The 25,051-nt window shown below is 38.6% G+C and overlaps 1 protein-coding gene across 1 annotated transcript in view; it reads left to right on the plus strand.

The window, feature by feature from the left end:
* The window catches only part of KCNMB2 (potassium calcium-activated channel subfamily M regulatory beta subunit 2), a 375,173-nt gene that overhangs the window by 303,082 nt on the left and 47,040 nt on the right, over positions 1 to 25,051 (plus strand). The window contains exon 3 of the mRNA XM_075202157.1: positions 15,827 to 15,943. Within this exon, the coding sequence (XP_075058258.1) occupies positions 15,891 to 15,943 (53 nt within the window). The 5' untranslated portion in view covers positions 15,827 to 15,890. The remainder of the gene's footprint in view (positions 1 to 15,826; positions 15,944 to 25,051) is intronic.

Below are 25,051 nucleotides of genomic sequence, written 5' to 3' on the forward strand. Positions count from 1 at the left end.
TAAATTAGATAATGCACATATATACCCGCAACTTCCAATAATATAGGAACAATCCTAATGCATTAAGAACTATCAGCTGGGGGGGTCAATATGCAATCAGTCAATCAGAAGCAGATACTGCTGCTGTCATCATCACAGATTGTTGCACCTGTCCTCCAGCACCCTACTGTACATGCCCTTACTCTTTCCGATCTATGCCTGTCTGTCCTTATCCGCCTCTCCAAGCATAAGTCGTGATATATACAAACCTATATGCAATAAAATGTGTGTGCATATTTGGTGCACCTGCGTACTACAGAAATGCATACACTGTGCAAGGAAGTATGTCCAACTCTAAATGGGATCCATAGTATCTGTTAAAACCAGTGGTGGAAGTTGGGGTGTATACGGTGGTATACCTTACCGCTAGTTCTCCTTCTGCCTTCATTGTAAAACTATCAAACACCATTCACTTACACTCCAATTACATTTTTCATACCACCACTTTTAACTTTCTATACTGACATTTCTAAATTTCTACTTAGACCACTTGTTAAAATCCTATATAGCCAAGTTAGAAATGTCCTCACAGCATAGCAAATGACCTGCTGATAATAACTTAATAGGTATATGCTCAATGAAACTCCTGCTCCTTAAAACTGGCTTAATAATGTGCAAACATAAATATACACTCTCCCATTGTTGTTACACACAAACTACAAGTAGATTTTGGTGTATAAGATTGGGGATCTTTAAAAAAAGAAAATATCCCACGGTCACAGCAGCCCCAAGTGTGCACTGTGACTAGACGAAGCAAAACTGTACTTATATAACCAATAGCTCCAGACTCAAGTGGGTTGACAGGTGGTGGGTCTTTGTCACTTGGAATATCAGAGAAATAACAGCTTCAGATGGTCCTATGAGAATATGTAGTACATCAGTTGCCCTGTAAATTAACACAAGTGCTTTCCTGGGCAGTTTATATCAGGGAGCACTCACTATATGTCATGGTGCTTAACATTACAGCCGATGTAATAAATGATAAAAGATGTTTATCAGACATGTCAATTAGGAAGAGAATCCTAATCAATGGTGGAAACAGATATATAAAGATCTGTTGTTTGGATATGATTCTTAATAAGGGCTAATGTGTTTCCTTAAGATCAGTAGCTTTTTCAAAGCCTGGTATTCAATCAGTGGAATAGGTGCAGAGCAGAATGTGCCCGAATAGGTGGATATTGTATTACCTTAGAGCTCAGCACTGTATGACCAATAAATAATAAAGAAAAGGCTTACCTGGAAAATTCTCTTGCTTCGGTGGTCTCACCCTTTTCCCAAACTGTGGGAATAATTCTAGCAAAGGATTCCAGCAACCATAAAGTGCAAAGTATGTAAGAAGGAACCATAACAGTTTTATTAAAACTCAAGGGGTATAAAATGTCAATGAAAAAATGCTTATAGGGTAATTGTAGAATATGTATATTTGTTTGGGAGGAGACTTCTAGTACTCAGCTACCACTTGGAAACCAACAATGTATGTTTCATACCTCATTTATAACAAATATTTCAATAAAAACAAGTTAAAATGAGATAATTTGACAAATGCATAAATATTTAGTAGCACTGATAAAATCCGATATCTTCAAAGCTTGGAAAATGTGCAGATTTACTCTAAGTTGTAAGCAGGCAATTTCCATATGCAGGCAGTGGTGCATTTTATCTGTGTGCATTCAAGGTTGTCAATAAGATCAGAACATATCGACAGATGTGTAAATGTCAATCAACTTTGTGATGCAGCAGCAGCAATATTACATACATTATAATGCTCAACATTTAAAATATATTATCCAAGGACATTTGGATATTATATTTTAAATAGGTGCTTTATGTACTGACTGGGGCACTACAGACAGATTAAGCACATTTGTTAGATAAATAGCACAGTCGAGTTCCTGCCACTCAGTGCTCACCTCTAACTGTTCTGTACTTCCATAGTGTAACTATCTACTGGTCAGGGTTAATAAGGTATTATTCTGAATGTCCTGGGCGATTCAGAGGGTAAGGATTGCTCCATTTGCTTCATGCATACAGTCCACCAACTGCTGAAACATATACATTTGCCAAATCAAAATGTTACTTATGAAGTTTAGGTTGGAAGATAGAGCAATAGCCGCCTGTGAAGTAGTTGAGTTGCTCAGGGCAATAGACAATTACTCTGCATCATATGGACAGCATGGTTGCTTAGTGGTTAGCACTTCTTTCTCACAGCGCTTGGATTCCCTGTGAGGAGTTTGTATGTTTTCCTTATGTTTCAGTGTTATTCCTCTGGGTGCTCTGGTTTCTTCCCACACTCCGAAAACATACTACTAGGATAATCGGCTGCTATTAAACTGACCCTAGACTGTGTCTGTGTGTTAGGAAATTTATACTGTAAACTCCAATGGGGCAGGTACTGATGTCAGTGACAAATATTCTCTGCACTGTGTTGGTGGCGCTATATAAATAAAGAATGATGATGATGAGGGCTGATAGGCCTGTCGCTCCAATTTTAAACTTCACTCTGGGTTACTTTCAGTACAACTGTAGAAGCAGTATACATAGCCTGGATTGCCAATCAAAATCTATGAGTCACATGGGCATGCCACATACTTTTGTAGACTTGCACACAATTTGCAGTGACTGATGGCAGATGTAGTTGTTTGCTACAATCATTACATCAAAGCTGTGATGTGACTACAGTCTGCTCAACACTATTAGAACTTTAAAAGACACAAAGCCAGAAAGGGTATCTCAGAAGTCACAATAAAAAAGGGAAAATCAATACATGACATGTATTTTTATTCAGAATGGAATAAACTTTCAATGAAAATAAAGCAGACATGAGAATTGGATCCAACATAAAGAACTAGAGAAGTTGTACTTTAAATTGGTCACTAATTGTAGGAACATTTTAAGGACCAAATACAAATCTTCACCTTTAAGTTAGAAACAATAGATAACTATTGGAAGTTACCTATTAAGAAGTTTATATTGGTGTTGCAAATAAATGTTTTGATAATTGCTTATTCTGCGAATATATTGCAGTCATGCTTCTAACCAGTTTAAAGGGCTTTGTAATGGTTAGAAAAATCCATGACACTTTTATGAAGATTAATATCTCTTATTGATGACATTTAGCTCTCATATGTTCCCAGGCAAAGTTTATTATAGCATAAAGTACATCTAGTTTCAAGGTCATATTTCACACTGACAATATGTAGTAGATATCATTGATGACTGTTTAAGGCTGGCCACATTTTCCCACACATTAGAACAATTGGCTTTATATATAATTAGATACATTTTCAATTTCAGTACACACGATCTGCATCCGACCGTATTTAATCTATTGTAAACCACACGGTTTAATTTTCTTACAATTTAAATAAAGCTATATGATCTTATTCAACATGCTTAAGGCATTGCCGATAATGATACTAATTCTTGCTTTAAAATATTATGGAAACGTATTATGACAGAAATCTGAGATTCAATTAGTGGGGAATCCTGACAAGTGCTGGAAAGGTTCTTTTAAGGGAAACTCAGACTATTCCTTATGCTTCATCTGTCAGCCTCATTTTTGTTTGAATGCTCAGAAAGTGCTCCAGGCTGAGTTTCATTGACATGCCAACGGGCAAGCCTACAGTGAATCAGCCACACCATTAGCAGAAACAAGAGAGCGAGTGCAGAGAAGCCCTTGAGGTTCTACAGGTCTCTCCGCTTCCAGCAAATAGCGCTATTAAAATCCACAAAGTAGAATGGTGATTGCAACATAAAGATGGATGACACAAGCTGCATATTTCTGGTCATCATGTGCTGAATCCTAATGTGTAAACTATTCAAGTGAAGAATGAGAGGAAAGGGTTCATCAGATCGGTCCTCTAGGAACCTTTAAAAGGTCATGACTGAAAGTGATTCCTGCTGGCACAGAGCTGAGTATCAGAATGAGCAAGATTCCTATTGCCCTTTTATTGATCCTTCCTGAGGGAGTTACTAAATTGAGAATTTGCTCAGAAATGAGAGGTAGCTCCTTGCACAGGAAGTTGAAAATACATCCATTTATCATTACAACGTGACTATGGATATATGAGATTCGTTAGAGATGGTTATCAGAAATGCCTTTCCTTCATGCATATTGTGAGAATTGTACTTATTACCTTTTCGTTGCGCTGTTTGAGCATACAAAATTAAAGGGGAACTGAATGTGGAACTGATGGACTTTACTTATGTCAGAAAGAATTAGGTATGGCTTCTCACTATGAGAAAAAAGGTTACATGAAACTGACCTGCACATAGAGCAGTGTGAAGATTAACAGACTTTTCTCATAGCACTAAATGCTTCCTCTTCTGTTTCTCTCAAAGGGTCCTATGTAATGGAACAGAAGCCATATGTGTGCAGACTCTCTGTGTGAACAAAGGCTTACATTACAAACTGACACTTTTACTGTATCAAAAAATCATTAAGGCTTAAATGGTTTTATAAGATGTAGCTTCTCACAAACATAATACTGCTTTCATTTTTATTGAATGCTGGTAGCAATGTAGCTCAGGCATTAACCTTCAAATGACTTATACCCGTTGGCTTGTAGATGCTCTCTTGAAACTTTGACTAAATATGTTGCTTTAGCGCTCTGTCTTCCTTCTGCACTGTTCAGCCACGATGTTACATCACCAGGCGTATTCGCTTATTTTCGTTGCCGTATGACAAAACGTTTCACTCAATGCAGAGAGCATAACCATCATCATGTGGCAATGAAAATAAAAAAAAATCTGCCTCATGATATAAAGACAGGACTGAAGAATACATTAAATAGAAAGCAACAATATTGTATTGTGACACAGACACCCTGTTAATGATGCATGCATGAACAACTTCTTGCTGAAACAGTGCTTTCTTATTGTTCCATCACAATCAGACAGCATATATTTCTGTCAGGATGACACCACACAACCTATCACTGGTTAGACATAATCCTCCTGTCTAGATACTGGCCACTGTTTGGCATCGGTAGTAATGCACAGTAGCACAAAACAGGTTTACATACTTGAGACTCCTTCCACAGTCCTAGCTTGATAAACAGGTTGATTCCACACTTAGAGGCCTGTTGTAAACCATTGCCTTTGACACAGTATTTAATAAAAGCTGCAGGAGTGCATATGCAGGGTAATAAATTAAAGTCATCTGAAGGTGGACATCATGCTTATGAGGTGACCAGTGAATTTAATATAATCTAGTGGAATAGATCCCAGAGGGAAGGGTGTGTGGCAAATCACGTCATTGATGCCTCCATCCCCCCCACTTCACTAGGAAGTGGGCAGGACGCAGGGGGTGGCCAGCTCTCCCGGGTGTTCGGTAAACTACCCGAACACCGGGAGTCTCACGGATATGTCGGTAGAGTAAGCAACTATGAAAAAGATTCAAAGATGGAAATTTAAAAAAACTTTATTTCATTTCACAAGGCAAGGAACAGAGAGAACGCAGGCAGCCTTACTTAGTTCAAGCCTATAAAGACTCAGAGGCCAATGCACCAACAATACATTAAACACATAAAATACAAAAAACTTCACTTTAGAATAAAAAAGTTTATATATGTAGTAATGAATATTAATATAATCATATAGATATAATTCATGAATATATAAACTGTAAACCATTATAATATATCAAATAAAAACATCTAATGTTTAAAGCAGCTAGTAGTATAGAAGATAATGATTACAAATGGGTGGTATACTGCTGTTTATAAATATGTAAATATAATTACAAAAAAAGAGGAAATATTTAGCAATGTATCTTTTTCTTTGATGTTTTTATGGAGTTTTTTGAATTTTTCTATTCCTCTATTAAATTGTTTTGGTAGTTTTGTACTCTGGCTTGCCTGTGCTGGCCAGATCATTTTATTTGAACAATTGAGGATATGTATATATAATTATAATTGTATCTGTCCTTATACTCATCATAGCAAATATAAATATAAATATATATATTTACATGTAAATATATATATACATGTAAATACGTGTGTGTGTGTGTGTGTGTGTGTGTGTGTGTGTGTGTGTGTGTGTGTGTGTGTGTGTGTATATATATATATATATATATATATATATATATATATATATATACACACATATATATGCCCATGCATTGTTCAAATATATCAAATATGGATGCCAGTCAAGACTGTAGATAAAAAATGGAATACTAAGAAATATATATATGCATAACCTTATATTTCACATTACATCCTCTATTTGATCACAATAAATAACCAATGTGGAAATGGAAAAAAATCTTGATTCATCATTTTAGACCATAATATAGTAAAAATTTTACCACTGAAGGAAAATTGCTAGCTAAACGGAAATCACAGGACATTTAATACATTTTATTTATCTATAAATAGGTATAAAAAAAATTGAGAATTTAAATTTTTTATCCAAAATTTCTTGTTTAGAGTGGCCCATCAAGGGGTTTGACCTACATGTTGTGTACCGCAATTGCAAGATATCAAATAAGCAACATTCGCTCTATCATAGTTATACAAACCTTTTATTTGAAACTTCTCTCCTGTAATAAAACGTTGAAAACAGGATGATTGATTGTTTTACTAAAGGGCGACTCACACATCTCTTGGCATCACATGACCACATTCTTGCAGTTTTTAGCCATGTGTGACTGCCATAGTTCTCACAACTCAGACAGCATGTTACTAATTCTGGGAGCCCTGTCAGAAGTAAAAGGGTCCTTCTCAACAATCTCTCCTGTTTCTTTATATCTCCTTAGTACTGATTTTTTAATTTCCTTTTTATTTTTTTACTTTTAAATCTCAGAATAATCTGAGCTGTAAACTGTCAATAAACTATGATCAGATTGTGATCCAAATCCCATGTGTTGCTTTTTTTATATATCAGTCGCTCCATAGGCTTATTATCTGCTGTAGTAATAGCTCTAGATATGACACCGTTGCTGTAAAATCTGCTCACACATCTGAAGTGTCCCAAACAGAACAGCACCTTCAAACTGTCCAGTTGGGGGGGAGAGCCCCAATCAGCACCCTGGGGTGGCAGTAATCAGCCCTAAGAAAGCTATTTTCAAATTTTATGATTTCCAAATATATCAGATTGAACATATTGAATATTATTTCCATCAGTGGTCAAAGTGGAAATTTAGAAGTGGCGGTATGGAAAATAATAAATAAATAAAATAATTTAATGTAATTGGATAGCTTTACAATGAAAGCAGTAGGAGAAGTGTCTGCCTGGCATACCACCATATGCCATGCTACTTCAACCACTGATCTACATACAAAGTCAGATTCAGAAATTAATCACATTGTCTCCAAAGACGTGGCACAATTCCCAAGAAAGCATATAAAGGATAGCATAAAAAGGTCTGATATATTATGTTATGCCCACATGAAAAGTGTGGTGACTTAATATGCACAAATCTTCTTACACAAGCTGAAAGCATGCTTTATTCTCTCCTGGGAACAGCTATTGTATGAAGGAAAAGCCATAATAAATGAATAACAAATCAGTATTCACGAGTACATACACTATTGTAATTGAGCAGCAGAAACTATAAAATGAAACGAATGAGCAGAAGATGTAATACTAAAACTTCAATACGATATAAGATATTGCTTATACTGTACAATGAGGGTCTGGAATGCAACAGATAATTACAAAGCAAATGTTCATATTCAGGCTTGACCTTAAAAAGTAAATACATCTCGTTCTACAGATTTTATGGTAGGTATAAGGTAACCTTTGAAGTTAAATCTTTGATGACATTAATTTACAATTTTCTACAAGATTAGGCATTTAATTATGTGTTAAATGGCTATGGTTGGCGTGGACTTCCCAGCTAATGGAGCATAAAAAATTAATGATATCACATATGGCACAAAGTGAAAATCTAAAAAAAATAAGTTATATTAAACTATACCCAACAGTTCTCTCCGTGCCCATTGCCAATACGCTTACTATTATTCACACGCCTTTACTTTGACGTCATTGCCAATACTGTGAAAGTAGATAAAGCAAACCACAGTTATGTCATTCACAATGAACACCAGCTATTTTCTTACAAAATTATGTTTCTAGAAAGTAAGAAGAGTTCAGTTGATAGTAGATATCAGCTGAACAGAGTAGTATGTGATTCATTTCCCATGAATAAGCCGATAGGATGAAACGTACGTGGGGTAACATGACGCATGACGTCACAGTCTAAGGAGCTGGTCAGTGGGACCTCTCCACGATCGTGTCCCAGGATCGAGTTTACAATCACAGTTACAGCAATTATCATTTAGCAGCTCTATACCGCTATGCAAGACTTTATCTTAGGGTTTTTGAAATAAGGGCAAAACAGGCTTCGTGTCGGTCAATCACGACAACTACAATAGGTGGCTCTGTTTCGTACATTTGCGGGTATATACTACGGTGGGACGCTCCAACAACTTTGAACAATTACATAGTGATATTATGACCGTAACCAAGTGCCACTGTTAATAGAACTTTCCGCTGTAATTACTTAGCAACAAGGACATCTCCTCCGTGTTATAGGGATTAATATTTCAGGTGTTTACATACTCCATTTATAAATTCACTGGATACTATTCACGGACATTGTACACTGTAAAACACCATTTTGGTGACAATACATGGTGAAAATATATCGATACTTATACAGCATATGAATTTTTATTTTGTTTCTATGACAGAATAATATCGAAACAATCGATTCAGAAATAAGAAATATATATATCTTTTAGCTATAACAGGAATAATAGTCCAAATCTCAGTGAATTCCTATGTGGACTAACAGGAAAGACTGATAGACCTTTCTGCCCAATCATATTTCGGCTGGGATCAGTTTTGCAAAGGTCTAATCACATATTGGCACCTTTTAACACACATGATGTCCTCGTTGGATATTACCCGTCAATAAAGTCTCGTGCCACGTTCAACTTGTAATAAGTTAATTTCAATCCCTTTTCTCCCCACATAACTAAGGATGTATCAATAGTGCACAAGAATCTAATATATATAAGCCTAGCAGCGTGTGTTAGTCTGTGTGTGTGTGAAAAAAAAAAACCAAGCTGCAGCACCACCTGCTAGGCGGAGTTATACACTGACCTACTAAATTCTTAGCATTATCTAATATAATAGGGATGTGCACCGGCCACTTTTGGTGTCTCGTGTTTTGTGTTTTGGATTCGGATTTGCTTGAGGTTTTGGGTTCGGATTTGTTTCGCAAAACACCTGACGAAAGGTTTTGGTTCGGATTTAAGGTTTTGGATTCGGATTTATTTTGAAAAAAACATAAAATGTGCTAAAAACCAGTTTTGTGTTTTTTTTTTCACTCCAACGCTATTATTAACCTCAATAACATTCAATAACAATCATTTCCACTAATTTCCAGTCTATTCTGAACACCTCACAATATTGTTTTTAGGCCAAAAGGTTGCACCGAGGTAGCTTGAGCACATAATGACAAAAAAAGAGGTACAAGATGGAATTGTTCTGGGCCCTCCCTCCCACCCCTCGCGAGATTCGACGCGAGACTTGGTCGACAGAGCCTCGTTTTCATTTTTTTGCCCGCCGAAAATATCCGAACAGTGCTCGTTTCCCGTTCGGATCCGCACTGTTCGGGTGGGCTTGGATTAGCGGAATCCGAGCCCGCTCATCTCTAATATATAAAAGAAAAGCCTAGCGGTGTGTGTTAGTGTGTGTGTGTGTGTGTGTGTGTGTGTGGAAAAAACTATTTTCTCAGAAAGGGCTCATCCAATTGACCTGAAATTTGGTATACTGACATTATTTGACAAAAAAATTAGAATAGTGAAGTCAGTTAACTTCCATCATCCCCCCTTCCCCCCGTGGGAGGGGTAGTAGGCTAAATTTACGAGTTGAGGGGTCAAACTCATTTTCATGAGGTAATTTTACCTCATGAGCACACATTAAAAAGGGCACTTGCGTCGGGAAGTAACGCTCTTCCCCTGAGGAGGCCTGGGCTAGGCCCAAATGCATGACAAGAACCTTTTTAAGACCTTAAGTAGCTTGATTTGACTAGAATGCATGAGTATCATGCACGGGTTAACTTGTGTGATATATGCACATACAATAACATCCAGGTCTGTGTGGAGTAAACACTTACCCTTGATAGTCATAACGGTGACTGCACATACTGCAAGAAATATCTTGGTGAGATAGAATATATGAGCTAATCCGGTCTTATGATATGTGATTCTCATAATAATTCAATTGGATATCAGACCAATTATTATTGATTTAGATATATATTCATAAAACGAGGAAATTGATCAATAATTGTGACCGGCTCTCCCTATGGGTCAATTTTTATTTCTTTAACACATTATTCTAATCTTCTGCACTACTATATTTTTAATTCGCCTATTCTGATGACATTTGGATATTTGTCTAAATTTTAAGATAATTATCAATAAAGTTGATTTTATTTTTTAAAAAAATTTCATGGACAGGAGTGCCTCACATACTACTCTGTTCAGCTGGTATCTACTATCAACTGAACTCTTTTTACTTTCTAGATTCATCTAGTTTGGAGAGCATCCCCATCACGTTATATGTTATATCTACTTGAGGTTTGTCCTTACCTTGGAGCAGATTGGAAACCCCCCCTTTTTCTTCTTCAAAATTCTGTTTCTCTTAACCCCATGAAAGAAGTGTAAGCTATTCCTGTATTTCACGGGAATTGAAATGGCAATAAGTGCTGTTTACAGTGTCCCATCTAGCCTCAATAAATATTTTCAGTGGCCATTGATAAGTTTTTGTATTAAAAGTTTAAATCTGCACTTTGTTATATTCACGAATACCTTATTCTATATGGATTAAATTAATTTGCTGATCTATCTTAAAATTCACTTACTTATTTAAAAAAAATAGATGAATAAGGAAAACGTAACTGAATTGTTTTAAAAAAAAACAATGTAAATATTTAGGAAATATTTCAGTGTTGTGTGTTATGCTGCTGTAAAGGAACATGGAGGTATATTTAACTATTGTTTAGTTCTTGTAGTTGCATAGAGGACATTTGTTTGCACTTGGCTGTTCTGTAATGACTCCTGTCGCTATGGCAACTATGGGTAGTGCAAGCGAGTGGAAATCATAGCTAATGTTTGGTAACCAGATATAAGTATACAAACACTGACCCACCATGCACACAAGCTAAAGTAATCATTGACTTACATCCCTTAATCAAAAGCACAAAGAGAACGTTTGGCTCTAGAACTGCATACAATCCCTTCTCATTTCACACAAAACAGTACCACAATTCATGGAACATGGCAGCAAAATGCTTTGAAGCCTCTTTTTCTAAGGTCTGATCCATCAGGAACTCCTGGAGTTATTCTACAATTATATACCAAGTTTTTGCACTGTTTTAGGTTCTGTTGAAAATAAATTATAATGCTTTTTAGAAATTATAAATATTATAAAACTTACCACAAGCAAAGCATTACCTTATGTTCTAGATTGTGCTCTTTAATCATTAGATTATTTAAACTGAACTCCCTCTAAGTGACAATAATTGCAAAGCATTATTATTAATTTTCTCCAGTGTTCTGGTGTAAGTAATGCACAAACTATAGTTGTTTTAAGATATCTGCTGGAGAATCCATACATTATGTTTAAAATAATTAAAAATATAACAGACTTGGCTTTAAGATCGCTCATTACCATGACAGGCAGACGGTAAAGTTATGTGACCTCAGATGCTAAAAACTGTTACTTTTACTTACATTTTTGAAAACAAAGGATAAATATTGGTCATACTTTTGTATTGGTTTGACTGCATGGCAACATATCAAAAGACCTTTCAACAATGGTTCCCTATGGGATCTGCTACATGTGCCATACTCTTACTGCTGCAGGAAACCTGTTAAGTGTACATGCTATTTTCCTTCTATGAGTAATAATAATAATAATAATAATAATAATAATAACAATATAGTGCACAGTGGCTATAAAAAGTGTTCACTCCCTTTTGAACATTTTATTTTCTTATATCATGGAATTATGGGAATTATTAACACTGATCAACACAAAATACTCTGTAGTGTAAACAAAACATGTGCAAAGCTTTTCATTATGAATAAAAACAGACAATAATGGATTACAACAATATTAACACCCCTTGGTTTAACAGTTGGTAAAATAAGCTTTTTGCAGTTACAACTATCAGTATAATTAAGTAAATGTCTTATAGTTTTGCACAACCTATGTGACCATTGTTAAACAGCTATTTCAGCTAGGTACACACTACAGAAATTTCAACCAACTTTTTATGCCGAGCGATTTTACATGCGATCGATGGTCCGATCGATCGGTCCATGGACTGCATGCATACTAGCCTTGTTTAGGACGATAAAGGGAAGAGCGGACGTCCCTTTAGCGACTTTTTACAGCCATCTTGTCGTGAGCAATAATTTTCATTTCGTACACACTGAAGCATCATTTGTGGGGAATGTAACGATATACCAAAGACATTAGCCTAAAGGGGCAGAGCTTTCACTATAGTTAACACCCAAAGTTTCATAAAAGAGAAGGCAACACTGTCTCTTCATTGGGTAAATATGAATACATTGCCAACATGGGTAATGGTCTGCAGCCAGACAGGTGCAATATACATCTATACAAAACATGTACTGGGACAGACATCAAAAATTTACATACACACGTCCCCCAGGTCGAGGAAGTATCGGAGGATTGACACGGATCGGACGCAAGTTTATACACACTACACAACGGAAACGAGATTGTAACAATAATATTAAACGGTACGACCAACCAAATGATGCAACAATCGTCCATTTGGGCAGACTTCCGACCATCGTGTCACTACACACACTGACCCGACTTTTGAACGAGGGGTCGTATGTCGGCTGATTGAGACGATTATTGGACGAAAACCGTGTAGTGTGTATCTAGCTTTAGCTTTGACTGAGAGAGACTAAGGACAATTTAATAGCAGCCAATTAACCTACTAGTATGTTTTTGGAGAGTGGGAAGAAACCAGTGCATCCGGAGGAAACCCACATAAACACTGGGAGAGCATACAAACTCAGATAAGGCCATAGTAGGGAATCAAACTCATGACCCCAGTGCTGTGAGGTAGAAGTGCTAACTGCTAAGCCACCTTGCTGCCCCTATAAATATTATTCTAGGTCAATGTTGGCTAACCTGTGACACTCCAGGTGTTGTGAAACTACAAGTTCCAGCATGCTTTGCCAATATATAGCAGCTTATTGCTGGAAGGGTATGCTGGGACCTGTAGTTTCACAACACTCGGAGTGTCATAGGTTAGCCAACACTGTTCTAGGTCACCTTAGCAGAGATGACTTTAAAATTTAGGACTCTCCTTGGAAATTAGTAACAGTTAACAACTATATACAGTGATGTTTGTTACCTTTATGTAACTTTTGTTTCAGAAGGAAACAAACACGTATAGAAATATGGATCATCGGATCAGTGATCCCTATGCAGGGCTGGATGATCTGTTGACACAGCCATATATCATATAGAGAATACTGCACTATGTTTTTATTTTACTAGGTCATGGAAATCTGGACACATATGGAATAGACATGCTTCTTTGCAGTTAGTTCAGTTTTCAGCATGCTTATGAACTAACTGTAATGAAGCCATGCAAGATGCTTAATTATTATGTGTCTGGATTTACATAGCTAATCCAGAATGGTTTACCACATGAGAAATGCATTCATGTAATGTTATCTTGCAATGAAAAATGAATGCAGGTAATGGAATAAATTGCAAAATGTTTTAAATGTAGCTTTCAAGGAACCTTAAAATAACAATGCATTATCCTTATCTTTGCTATGTATCGCTATGCAAAATGTTTCAGTACGTGTTTCTATGGGAACCAAGCACATTCATTTTTCTTAAGCATATGTGTTTGTGACTAGGCTGGGTGGTACAAATCAAAATAGTCATTTTGTTTAGCCCTCGAGCTGACAAATGTAGTTACTTTCACTTTATTACAGGCGATCCATTGCACTATTAAGTGTTGTTAAGGGAATAAATGACCTATTTATGATTGATTCCCCATAGAACTACTTATTGCAGTGATACAATTTTTGTTATCGTCCTCATTTATGAAAATATTATTGCCGTGGAAGTAGAGCGTTGCTCATCTGCCCCAATGATACTGGCTCCGGAACAATAATAGTTAACATACTACTTTGCCGAGCCAGTCTCCATTATTGTGCACATGCGTGATAAATGAAATTGTTCTATTATTAAAAAACAAAAATGTTTTAAAAAATGTTAAAATAGAGTGTTCAAAAATAAACACACACCTAAACAACAGTATTTATAGCATAATGTTGGTTTTGTAACATAAATTAATAAATACTATTCTATGTTTTTAATAACTAAGTATTTCTTTAAACTGTACTGTTTTAAAAATGGTTTGTTTTAGGAATAAAGCATTTTGCTAATGTTTTTGCTCTGGTAATGTCGTCCTGAGTTGACGTTACCAGAACAAGTATTGCGCAAAAAGAAAGTTATATCTCTTAGTGCGGACTCGCATAAATCCAACATATATATCTGCACTATGAGATATTTGCTTGTTTTTAGATATATGCATTTGGGATGGAACACAGTTTAACATCACAGTGGAAAACACTATACAAATTATTGTAATCAGAGGAGATCATCCACTACAAGTACTATATTAAGTGTACTTTTTTTGGAAACTTGCGCGACTTTGGAAAAAAAGAAGGACATATACATATTTTTTTGTATGTCATTATTTTTGTTTTTGTGATGCCAATTGTATTGGATAGTTTGTCATTAGCGCCAATTCTGTGTATAATTCTTTGTTTTGAAGTTTAACTGGTTTTGACTCATATGTGGATCAAACTCTAGACATAGGAGGCTGCTTAAGACTGATTTCAGAGTTGATTCACTATAGCTTTTTAAAAACATTAGAAGGTATTGCTGTTTTCAGCAAGTATTTTGTTTTCATCTACTAACATTCAAGTAATGATCTATCAAATTAAGAATCTATTTAAACGATTTACATTTTGTGCAGAAATATTTAGCTTATTCCAATAATAAGGTGAGACGGTGATCAAATGGTTAAAAAAAACATGTAAAGCAATAAAGGCAAAAGGAAACAAACCTTGGAACATACACTGCTTGCATCAATGGACATTAGACATCATGGATCAGCAGCACCTGGCTACGTTGCTAAGATTCTCTCGAGCAGTGTCAGGTGGGAGAGCAACTGTATGTGAAACTGAAGTGAGACTTAACTAAAGGTTTGGTAGCAGATCAATGTAGTCTGAATCATGCATCATGGGCTAATATAATTATACTGGATACATTTCTGCTCAGGAAAAAAAAGAATTAGAAGAAACACAGGCGGATTAAAATAAAGCACAAAACTATAGCATCCAAAACAACAATTTAGTAAAAGCCTACAGGATTATCATTTTACAACTACTAGGTCACTGTTGTTTCCACATTTTCAACATCAAAACCTACCACGGCTAGAGTCAGGGTGCCTTGACTCACACTGCTGGAAATGAACGTGAGAAAATCAAAGCAAGAGATAGTGCTATTAATTAAAATTGCAACGAGAGAGGGGGGGAGCTGCATTATTTTACATATCACTTTCTGTCTCTTAATTTGAAAATCTTTTGAGTATTGTCTGCAACATAAAAGTAGAATTGTGAAGCCTTTATGCAATGGCCACTAATTGTCATCATGTTCTTCAAATAAGTGACTCCAAGTATTCATCTCTCAGGTCACTACGTCATTCCTCCAAGTCCACCACTGTCGGGAAAGGCGAAGTTGGACAACACTCTAAGATGTTTATTTGGACCAGTGGCCGGTCCTCATCATACAGACCAGATGAAAGAAGGTATGTGTTTATTTAACCTCTTTTATTGTTGTGATCTTGTGAACTGTATTTAAAATGAGACTTGGCACATGTGACATTGTTAAACTGATTTTGTTAATACGAGTTAAAATTGTGTTCATTCAGCAAACATCCAAGTTAAAATGTGATTCAGATCTTAAAATATTTATTTATGTGACGTGAAAGGACTCTCACATTTTTAAATGACAACTCTAAACTATGTCTTTAAATGTAGAGTAAAAGTTATTGCACACTATATTTATTTAGGGAATGTAATATTAATTATTAGTATTTATAATAATGTTACTTATGTGCTTTGAGTTGTGGCACATTGTCTTTTATTCTTCCTTCTATATGTTTAGTGGTAACTTCATATAGTATCTTCCATTCCTAGTGTCACTGTGCCATTGATATCCAGGAAAACATTCTATATAGAGAGCAACATGAAATAAATTGCACATTTGAACGTATTTTCTGCAGATATGTTTGAATATCATTCCCCATGTTATGCTTTAAGAGATTATGATGTCACTTGTTGGGAATTATTAGTCTTTTGAAGGGCTTCAATGTAAGAATGTTAAAAAGAGTCTACTGCCTCCTGCAGCTCATAGCATTTCGAGATACAGACGTCTAGTAGTAATTATCATAGAAACACCTTAGTGTAACACTATCAAACGAACCTCTGAGTTTTGTGACATACACATTGTATTGATATGCAATGGTTTAAGAATCAATTATTAGGAGTGTGTAAAGGCATGAATTGGATCATGGTCGTGGCTGATCCCCAAATATGAACAGGGGTGCCCAAATATGAACTAAGGTGCCCAAAATGTGTCCCTGTGGCATCAACTGGATGTAACTCCCTGGAAGGAGTTTGCTTAATAATGAACTTTTTGATATGTTTTTTTTTCAAGATGTAGTTTTGCTAAAGTGATGGATTGTATATCGATTCATTTGCACTGTCTTTAACGATGCTCGGTAATCTTTACTCAAAATGAATATACATTTTGGACCTCATTTAGAGTCGGACGCAAAGTCCGTTTTAGGCGCATCCAACAAAAAAACACTATCATGCATGTGCAGAAAGCACCAAATCCGCCTGCATTTTGGACACTTGCGCCTAAAACAGACTTTGCGTCTGACTCTAAATGAGGTCCTTTAAAAAGTGGAAACTTTTACTTTTCAAGAAGTTTAAATGAAAACCTTTTTGTTCAATCAAGTTACAGGGTTTACTACTCTCAATTGACGAAATATTTTTTTAGCAATTATGAAAGTTATTCAGTATTAAACTCTGCACACTATTTCATCAGAGTAAGTATAAATATTTCACAATCAAGGAAACTATTTGATACTTTAGCAGTATAAATACATAATTAACTCCATGTCGTTATGTCTGAATGTTCATGCCTGCAGTGCTCTCTACAGTAATGTCTGACAACAATGAGGGCTGTACCTATTAAATTTCATTTCATTGTGTAAGATTGATTGTTAAATATGAGTTTGATGGCTTCAGGTAAAACACTGCAATGAATAGTGTAGTTCTTTTATGTCAATGTTTAAACAGCATTTTTTTTTATCAGTTTATGATTAAAAAAACGACAACTTTTTATTTTAGATAAATCCACTATGGACTTTTTAGGGATTAAATCTAACCTATATTCTATGTCCAAATATTTGCAAGATACACACTAGTTGAGCGCATCTAGCGTGCAGCCATACTGCAGCATTTCTGTGGGAAGCTGGATGTATCCAGGGTTCTTTCTATAGCTGATCCCCAGCAGTGTCATCTGGTTTGACCCAAAGTATGTTTGTAGCTAGTGTTCTCGTTGTGATTTGTGTGATCCAGCCACACTGCCAGAGGCTGGTATGCTCTACTGTATAACAGCTGGCGAGCCACCGGTTGTCTGACCTTGCTTTAAAGTCAGGGCACTCTTCTACTGTATTGTGGCTTTGCATTTATTTTACACCACTGTATGTGTAGCTGACTAAGCTACATACAGCTAATGATAATCTTTACAATTTCAATATGATCCCCAAATACTTTCTTCATATAATATTATCGCTTTTATCACTCATTACAGTGATAAGAAGAATCTAGGTTCCCCGCAATTTACTAATGTTATCTCACCTGGACAGCCCCGGAGAAATGTGTCTGTCCTGGCGAGATATTTGTACTGCAGAAATAAGGCCACTTCAAAAGTTATATATTTTGTACTCCTTGTTATTGGTTACAGTATGCATGTGTCGCAAAGTCTGCGCATGCTAATTGTACCTTCTCTCCAGGGTAGCATCCATGAAAAAGGAAACCAAACTTCTGAGGAGTTATTAATGAGACATTGTCCTGTGCACCCTAAGAAGGCTGTTAGAATAATTCTGCATTTTGCTCTTAAGACTTCAGAAATGGGAGATCTAGAATGTAAATTGATCAGTATTGTCACATACAGCTTGATAACTGTGTTTGAGAAGAAAAGAGAGGGGCCAAACAGGACTGGGGAGAAGATGAACAGGAACACTGGGTGAATATAAATAGTGGAATGACTGACACTGGTTGGGAGAATGAGGATACTGGGGTGACAGACCCAAGTTTTGGGAACGGGAATAGAGTAAAACGGCATTAGTTGATAGAATGGAAATAAGAAAGAATGAGAATGTGCAATCAGAGGTTCTAGATTAGAGAATAGGAAAAGGAAGGAAGGTGGGGAGGGGGGTTATAACCCAACAGGAGCAACCAGGAAGAGGCAAGGTGTGTTTTCACTGATTCTCTGGGGTCTCACCATTCTCTATAATAGTTAACACTATCCTGGGCACAGGTTCAGTTTGCTCTAGTTCATTCACCCATCTGGAAACTATTTTTCCTTGTGTGTACATCCGAATCCTCCAGTACATCTGGCGTTGAGGCTCGATACAGCCCATTCACAGGCTTCTGCATTGATTTCCTCCAACTAAGCAAACAGAATGGGGACCTAATCAGCCTACTGACATTGATTCTCTGCAGTCAGAAATCAAGAAGTTTGAAGGGGTCTGTGAGGCTCCCGGCACCTACCCGTCCAATCGCTTTCCCACTCGTTACTGTAAAAAGAGCATGTCCCCCCACCATTTACTGTTATTTGAGCATAGGGCGGGTTCATGTAGGCAACGGGAACCCTCCCCAAAAATTTGGAATTCTATCAGCAGTGGATAATTCCCAAATCCCTCTACAACCATGCCAGATACAAAACTTACTGTCATGATTCATTAGTTTTTCAATAGAAATCTCTTGACATATGTTGGTGTTTATGAGTTAACATACTATACATAGAGGGGCAGTGCAGAATACTACTTCAAAAGTCACACACCCCCAATGTGGCCCAGTTCCTATCTATAGCTAATCAACAACATTCAGAGGGTATATAAATCTAGTAGTTAATTGCACAAACTCGGTATTCTGATTCCTTGTGCATGATCTTGGCTATTCCTGACTACCCTCCTAGCTCTCTGACTTGCTTTAGCTACAGACTTCCCTGACCTCTACTCTGAGATTAGCCAAAATAATCTTTACTACAGTCCCTCAGGCCCAAGATCCACTTATATCCAGGCAGAACAAAACAGATTCACTGATTTACACTTGCAAATTGTGTCGAATCATTGATTTGCTGGAATTTATTAAATTCGCAACAACTTGCAAATTTGCAACCTAATTTGGAGAAATTGATGTGAGTTGAATTTATCCAGTCCTTGCCACCTGCAGTATTTGGTGGATAATGAAATGTATTATCAGCATCTGCAAAGTAACTACACTAACTTTACTGAGGCTGGTGTAACTTCATTCTGCTAACAGGGTTGGGATTGTGGCAAACACAAGGAGTTGTGTCACTTTCCAGCATCCCCTGGGCAGGCAAACCCAGTAGTATACTTATCCTAGTAGAGGGGCTATAGAGAAAAAGAGAGAGCCACAGGGAGGGAGAGAAAGATGGTTGCCGGATGCAGAGAAAAAGACAGAACCTCATGAGAGAGAAACAAAAAACATACATTGAGGGGTGAGAAAGAGAGAGTGTGATAAAAAGAGAATAGATAAAATCCACCAGGGGTATTGCGAAAATGGGAAACACAGAGGGGTATATAGAGAGGTAAAGTCACATGGGTAGAGAAAGAGAGAGACCCGACAATGCAAGAGCACCAGGTATGGGAAGGAAAGAGCAAGTCTCATGATGGAGAATGAGAGACATAGCCACATGGTGTTAGAGAAAGAATTCAATGGGGAGAGAGAGTGCAAACCTCTTGATGAAGAAATGGGGACAGTAACAAAGCAGAGACAGTGACAGATGAAGAAATATGAGGTGCAAACAATATTGTTTGCGTGTGTTGTGTGGGTTTTCCCCTAATATGAGGGTGCAGTTCATGTTCTAAATTTCAAAAATATGGTAAATTTACCGTAATGTCACCTAAAACAAAGAAGAAGAAATAGAGCTGTAGTTTATATATAATAGTCATTTTCTGTTCCTCTGTATTTCTGGCAGAATGCCTGATTTGGTGAGATGATTTTGGGATTCTTTGTCAAAGAGTAATTTATTTTTGTGCTACTCAGTCCAAACACAATGACATGCTTGTCATAACCGACCAGTCCCCTCTAGATCAAGAATTTATTCAAAAAGACACTGGTCACTTAGGGCCTGATTTATTAAGGCACACAAATGAACGTATTGTGAATTTTTATTGAAATGCAAGTAATTCAGGGCATAAACACATCCATTTTCAACTAGAAGCAAATCTGAAGAACCATCTTTTTGAATATGGTGTAGGTACGCTCTGCCTATATAGCACATACAGTATGCAGGCAGACACAGCACATTACTGGATACGTACAATATATATATATACACTGGTGTATGGTCCATTTTTTGGCATGCGCAGTGCAAGTTAATTCAAAATATAGCACGTATCGGCATTTATGTTCCTTAATGAATCTGGCCCTTAATCACTGGAGTGTTCAATGGACCTAAAACCTTCTAAACAAAACAGATGAAATTACATATGGTGGCTTGGCTATCAACAGCAATATCTGTGTTGGTTGTGAAGTGATAATTTCCCAAACTTCCTGCATTTCATAAAAGAGCAATAACAGAAATGACAAACTGACAGGTAAACAAGAATTAATAGTTACTGCAGAGATACAGCCTGCAGAAGTCTACTCTGTCACTGACAACCCTGACTGCCGCATAGTTTGTTTCTGTATTCCCCTTTGTACATGAATATTCAGTGATAAGAGCAGAGGCTACACTATCGCCAGTGCAGCCCTTGCTACTGCTATGGGGCCTAGCAGAGAGGTGATGTGTATCTATCTATCTGCTCCAGAGGCTCCTGCTTTGCTCATCTGAGTATGTGCAGAGAAGCTCTGATAATTTCAGACACAGCTGCATTTGCTTAGTGTTGGTATCTAATGTTTGGAAAAGAAGGATTTCTGAATGATCAGTTAATAGCAGGGCCGGACTGGGACTAAAAATCAGCCCTGGCATTTCAAGCATACAGGCCCATCTCTGTTGATAAGCATGAAAATACTGGGTGCCGCTAAGGGCGTGGCCACATTATGTTGGGGGCATGGTCAACATGGGGCATTGATACATACATTACATACATTATAATAAAACATTACATTTATCAGGCCCTCCCTATCATGCCACCCCTCCACCCCAGAAGCACATTACAACACCCCCAGTCCACTGTACTTATCTATGCTTCTGATGCTGCTGACATCCATCAGAGTGGGAACGTCCTGTAGAGTGAGCAGGGAAACTCTTAGTCTCACAAGATTAATAAATCTCATGAGACTTAGAGCTCCTCGGCTTGCTCTGCAGGCTGTGTCCTATCCAGGGACTGGGAGTAGCTATCTACTCCCTCCTGCTAACCAGAGCTGGACTTAGTCTCAGGGGGCCCTAGGCACTTAAGACAGGGGGCTCCTATGATGTAATATGGTTATTAGACACATTTTCAACAAATACATAGGCAATACTGTGAGCACTACTGTTAGGTGCACACAGTTCTGCCTTCACAAGCAGTACAATGTGAAGTAGGACATACCTCCCAACTATCCTTGCAGTCAGACCAAATCCTGACTAAGCAGGACAGTCACCCACCAAATTCAGAACAGTTGGCAGACTGTCCTGCCCTCTCTTACCTGTCTTGTCATTGTCACCAATGGTGGCTGCTGGTGTCTTTAGATCAGTTGCTGCTTGTCTAGATCCTGGAATGTTGGGGGCCCTATTTGTAAAAAAAAAAATGGGTACATGAAAGTTAGAAAACTCCAAACAGCACCGGTGTTAACTCAATATAGCACCCACGTTATAAAATTAGGCCTCACTCCAGCCCCAACATTAAAATAATAGTATTCCCATTTAATAAATAAATCTATTTCCCTCCCTCCAAACAACCTCAGCAAGAAATTAAATAGCATTTATGTTTAATAAAAATAACCATTTCCCACAAACATCCCAGGCATTAAATAATTCAAATTCACATTTAATAATTAGACCTCATTTTCCCCAAACAGCCCCACATTCTCTTAATAGCACGCATTATAGTCATAAACTGTCCCCCACACACATATTCATATACTGTCCCCCACACACATTGGTCATTTTTATTTTCCCACTCCTACAGCCATTGCCCCCCCCTGCAGACATTTTCAATCACCCCCTCTTCCCCTTGCAGACATTTTCAATCACCCCCTCTTCCCCCTGCAGATATTTTTAATCACCCCCTCTTCCCCTTGCAGACATTTTCACTCACCCTCCCTTCCCCCTGCTGACATTTTCACTCATCCCCCCTTCCCCCTGTACTTTCACTCACCCCCCATCCCCCTGCACTTTCACTCACCCCCCCCATCCCCCTGCAGACATTTATTGCCCCTCTTCCCCCCTGCAGACATTTATTGCCCCTCTCCCCCCTGCAGACATTAATTGCCCTTCTCCCCCCCTTGCAGACATTTATTGCCCCTCTCCCCCCCTGCAGACATTTATTGCCCCCCCTGCAGACATTTATTGCTCCTCTCCCCCCCTGCAGACATTTATTGCCCCTCTCCCCCCTGCAGACATTAATTGCCCTTCTCCCCCCCTTGCAGACATTTATTGCCCCTCTCCCCCCCTGCAGACATTTATTGCCCCCCCCTGCAGACATTTATTGCCCCTCTTCCCCCCCTGCACACATATTCCGTTTCTCTCCCACCCTCCCTGCACACATATTCCGTTTGTCTCTCCCCCCCTCCCTGCACACATATTCTGTTTGTCTCCCCCCCTCCCTGCACACATATTCCGTTTGTCTCCCCCCTCCTTCCTGCACACATATTCCGTTTGTCTCTCCCCTCCTCCCTGCACACATATTCCGTTTGTCTCCCCCCCCTCCCTGCACACATATTCCGTTTGTCTCCCCTCCCTGCACACATATTCCGTTTGTCTCCCCCCCCTCCCTGCACACATATTCCGTTTGTCTCCCCCCTCCCTGCACACATATTCCGTTTGTCTCCCCCCCTCCCTGCACACATAATTCGTTTGTCTCCCCCCCCTCCCTGCACACATATTCCGTTTGTCTCCCCCCCTCCCTGCACACATAATTCGTTTGTCTCCCCCCCCTCCCTGCACACATATTCCGTTTGTCTCCCCTCCCTCCCAGCACGCATATTCCGTTTGTCTCCCCCCCTCCCTGCACACATATTCCGTTTGTCTCCCCCCTCCCTGCACACATATTCCGTTTGTCTCCCCCCTCCCTGCACACATAATTCGTTTGTCTCCCCCCCCCTCCCTGCACACATATTCCGTTTGTCTCCCTCCCCTCCCTGCACACATATTCCGTTTGTCTCCCCCCCTCCCTGCACACATATTCCGTTTGTCTCCCCCCCTCCCTGCACACATATTCCGTTTGTCTCCCCCTCTCCCTGCACACATATTCCGTTTGTTTCCCCCTTCTCCCTGCACACATATTCCGTCTTTCTCCCCCCCTCCCTGCACACATATTCCGTTTGTCTCCCCTCCCTCCCTGCACACATATTCCGTTTGTCTCCCCTCCCTCCCTGCACACATATTCTCTACACTTACCTCAACACTGACAGCTGCCTCCACTGCAGCTAGTCCTACGCGGGAGCCGGGCCAGCGTACAGAGCCGTCATGACGTCACACGTCATGACGGCTACACATTATTTAATCGGGGTATCACAGGGAGCCGGACCGGCCCGGCCCACACTGCCAACGGCCCTTCTGGCATTTGCCAGAAGTGCCAGATGGCCAGTCCGGCCCTGTTTAATAGATAATTCGCAGATAAGCTAACATGTAAATGAATTAGCCATCACAGTGGAACTTGGAGCCAAAACAGGGCTCCACTTCACATGTCCTAGCCATTGCTTGTGCTCAGAAGAGCTGAGCTTGGGCTTCCAGTGTGGTAAGTATACCCCCCCCCCCCCCCCCCACACACACACACACACACAAATTTTGTTATGGGGGCCAATGATTGTGACTCACACTGCTAGTTAAAGGATAAAAGCCTTTATTTATAAAGAGCTGATATATTACACAGCACTGTACAATGAGGGGATCATGACTCAAACAAAAGGACATGAAACAGAAGCTAAAGATGGCCCTGCCTAAAGGAGCTTACACTATAGGAGGTGTGGAGTCACTTGGTACACAAGGTAGCGGAAGACCAATTGCAGCTGCTGGTGGGGAAAGTGTGTTTGGCTATTGTAATGCAGAAGCATTATCAGCCACCATTAATAAAGCAGCCTTTGATGACTGGACCTCTGTTCAGCCACCAGTGGTACAGCATAGTTGGCTTGAGGAGAGACAGTGTAAGGTAGTGACATGAAACAGTCTAGTAGGAATCGTAAAATTGGCAAAAACTGGCAACTACGATGAATTTTGATTGTTTCTCTTAATTAAACTTCCATCTTTTTTGGTTCTAGAGAATTTCATTGCTTTGCTGCTGCATGGACATTCTTGTGGTTATCTGGTAGATCAGAGTAGCTAAATGTAGACCAATCTTTAGCAACTTGCTCGTTGCTGGAAACAGGATACTTGTTCCTAGTGTTTTGTGGCAGCTGGAGGCAGTGGAGATCACCAAAGGAGGAACAGAGATGGCAACATCAATAAC

Source organism: Mixophyes fleayi, chromosome 3 (genome assembly GCF_038048845.1).
Source record: "Mixophyes fleayi isolate aMixFle1 chromosome 3, aMixFle1.hap1, whole genome shotgun sequence".
Taxonomy (NCBI): Eukaryota; Metazoa; Chordata; class Amphibia; order Anura; family Limnodynastidae; genus Mixophyes; species Mixophyes fleayi.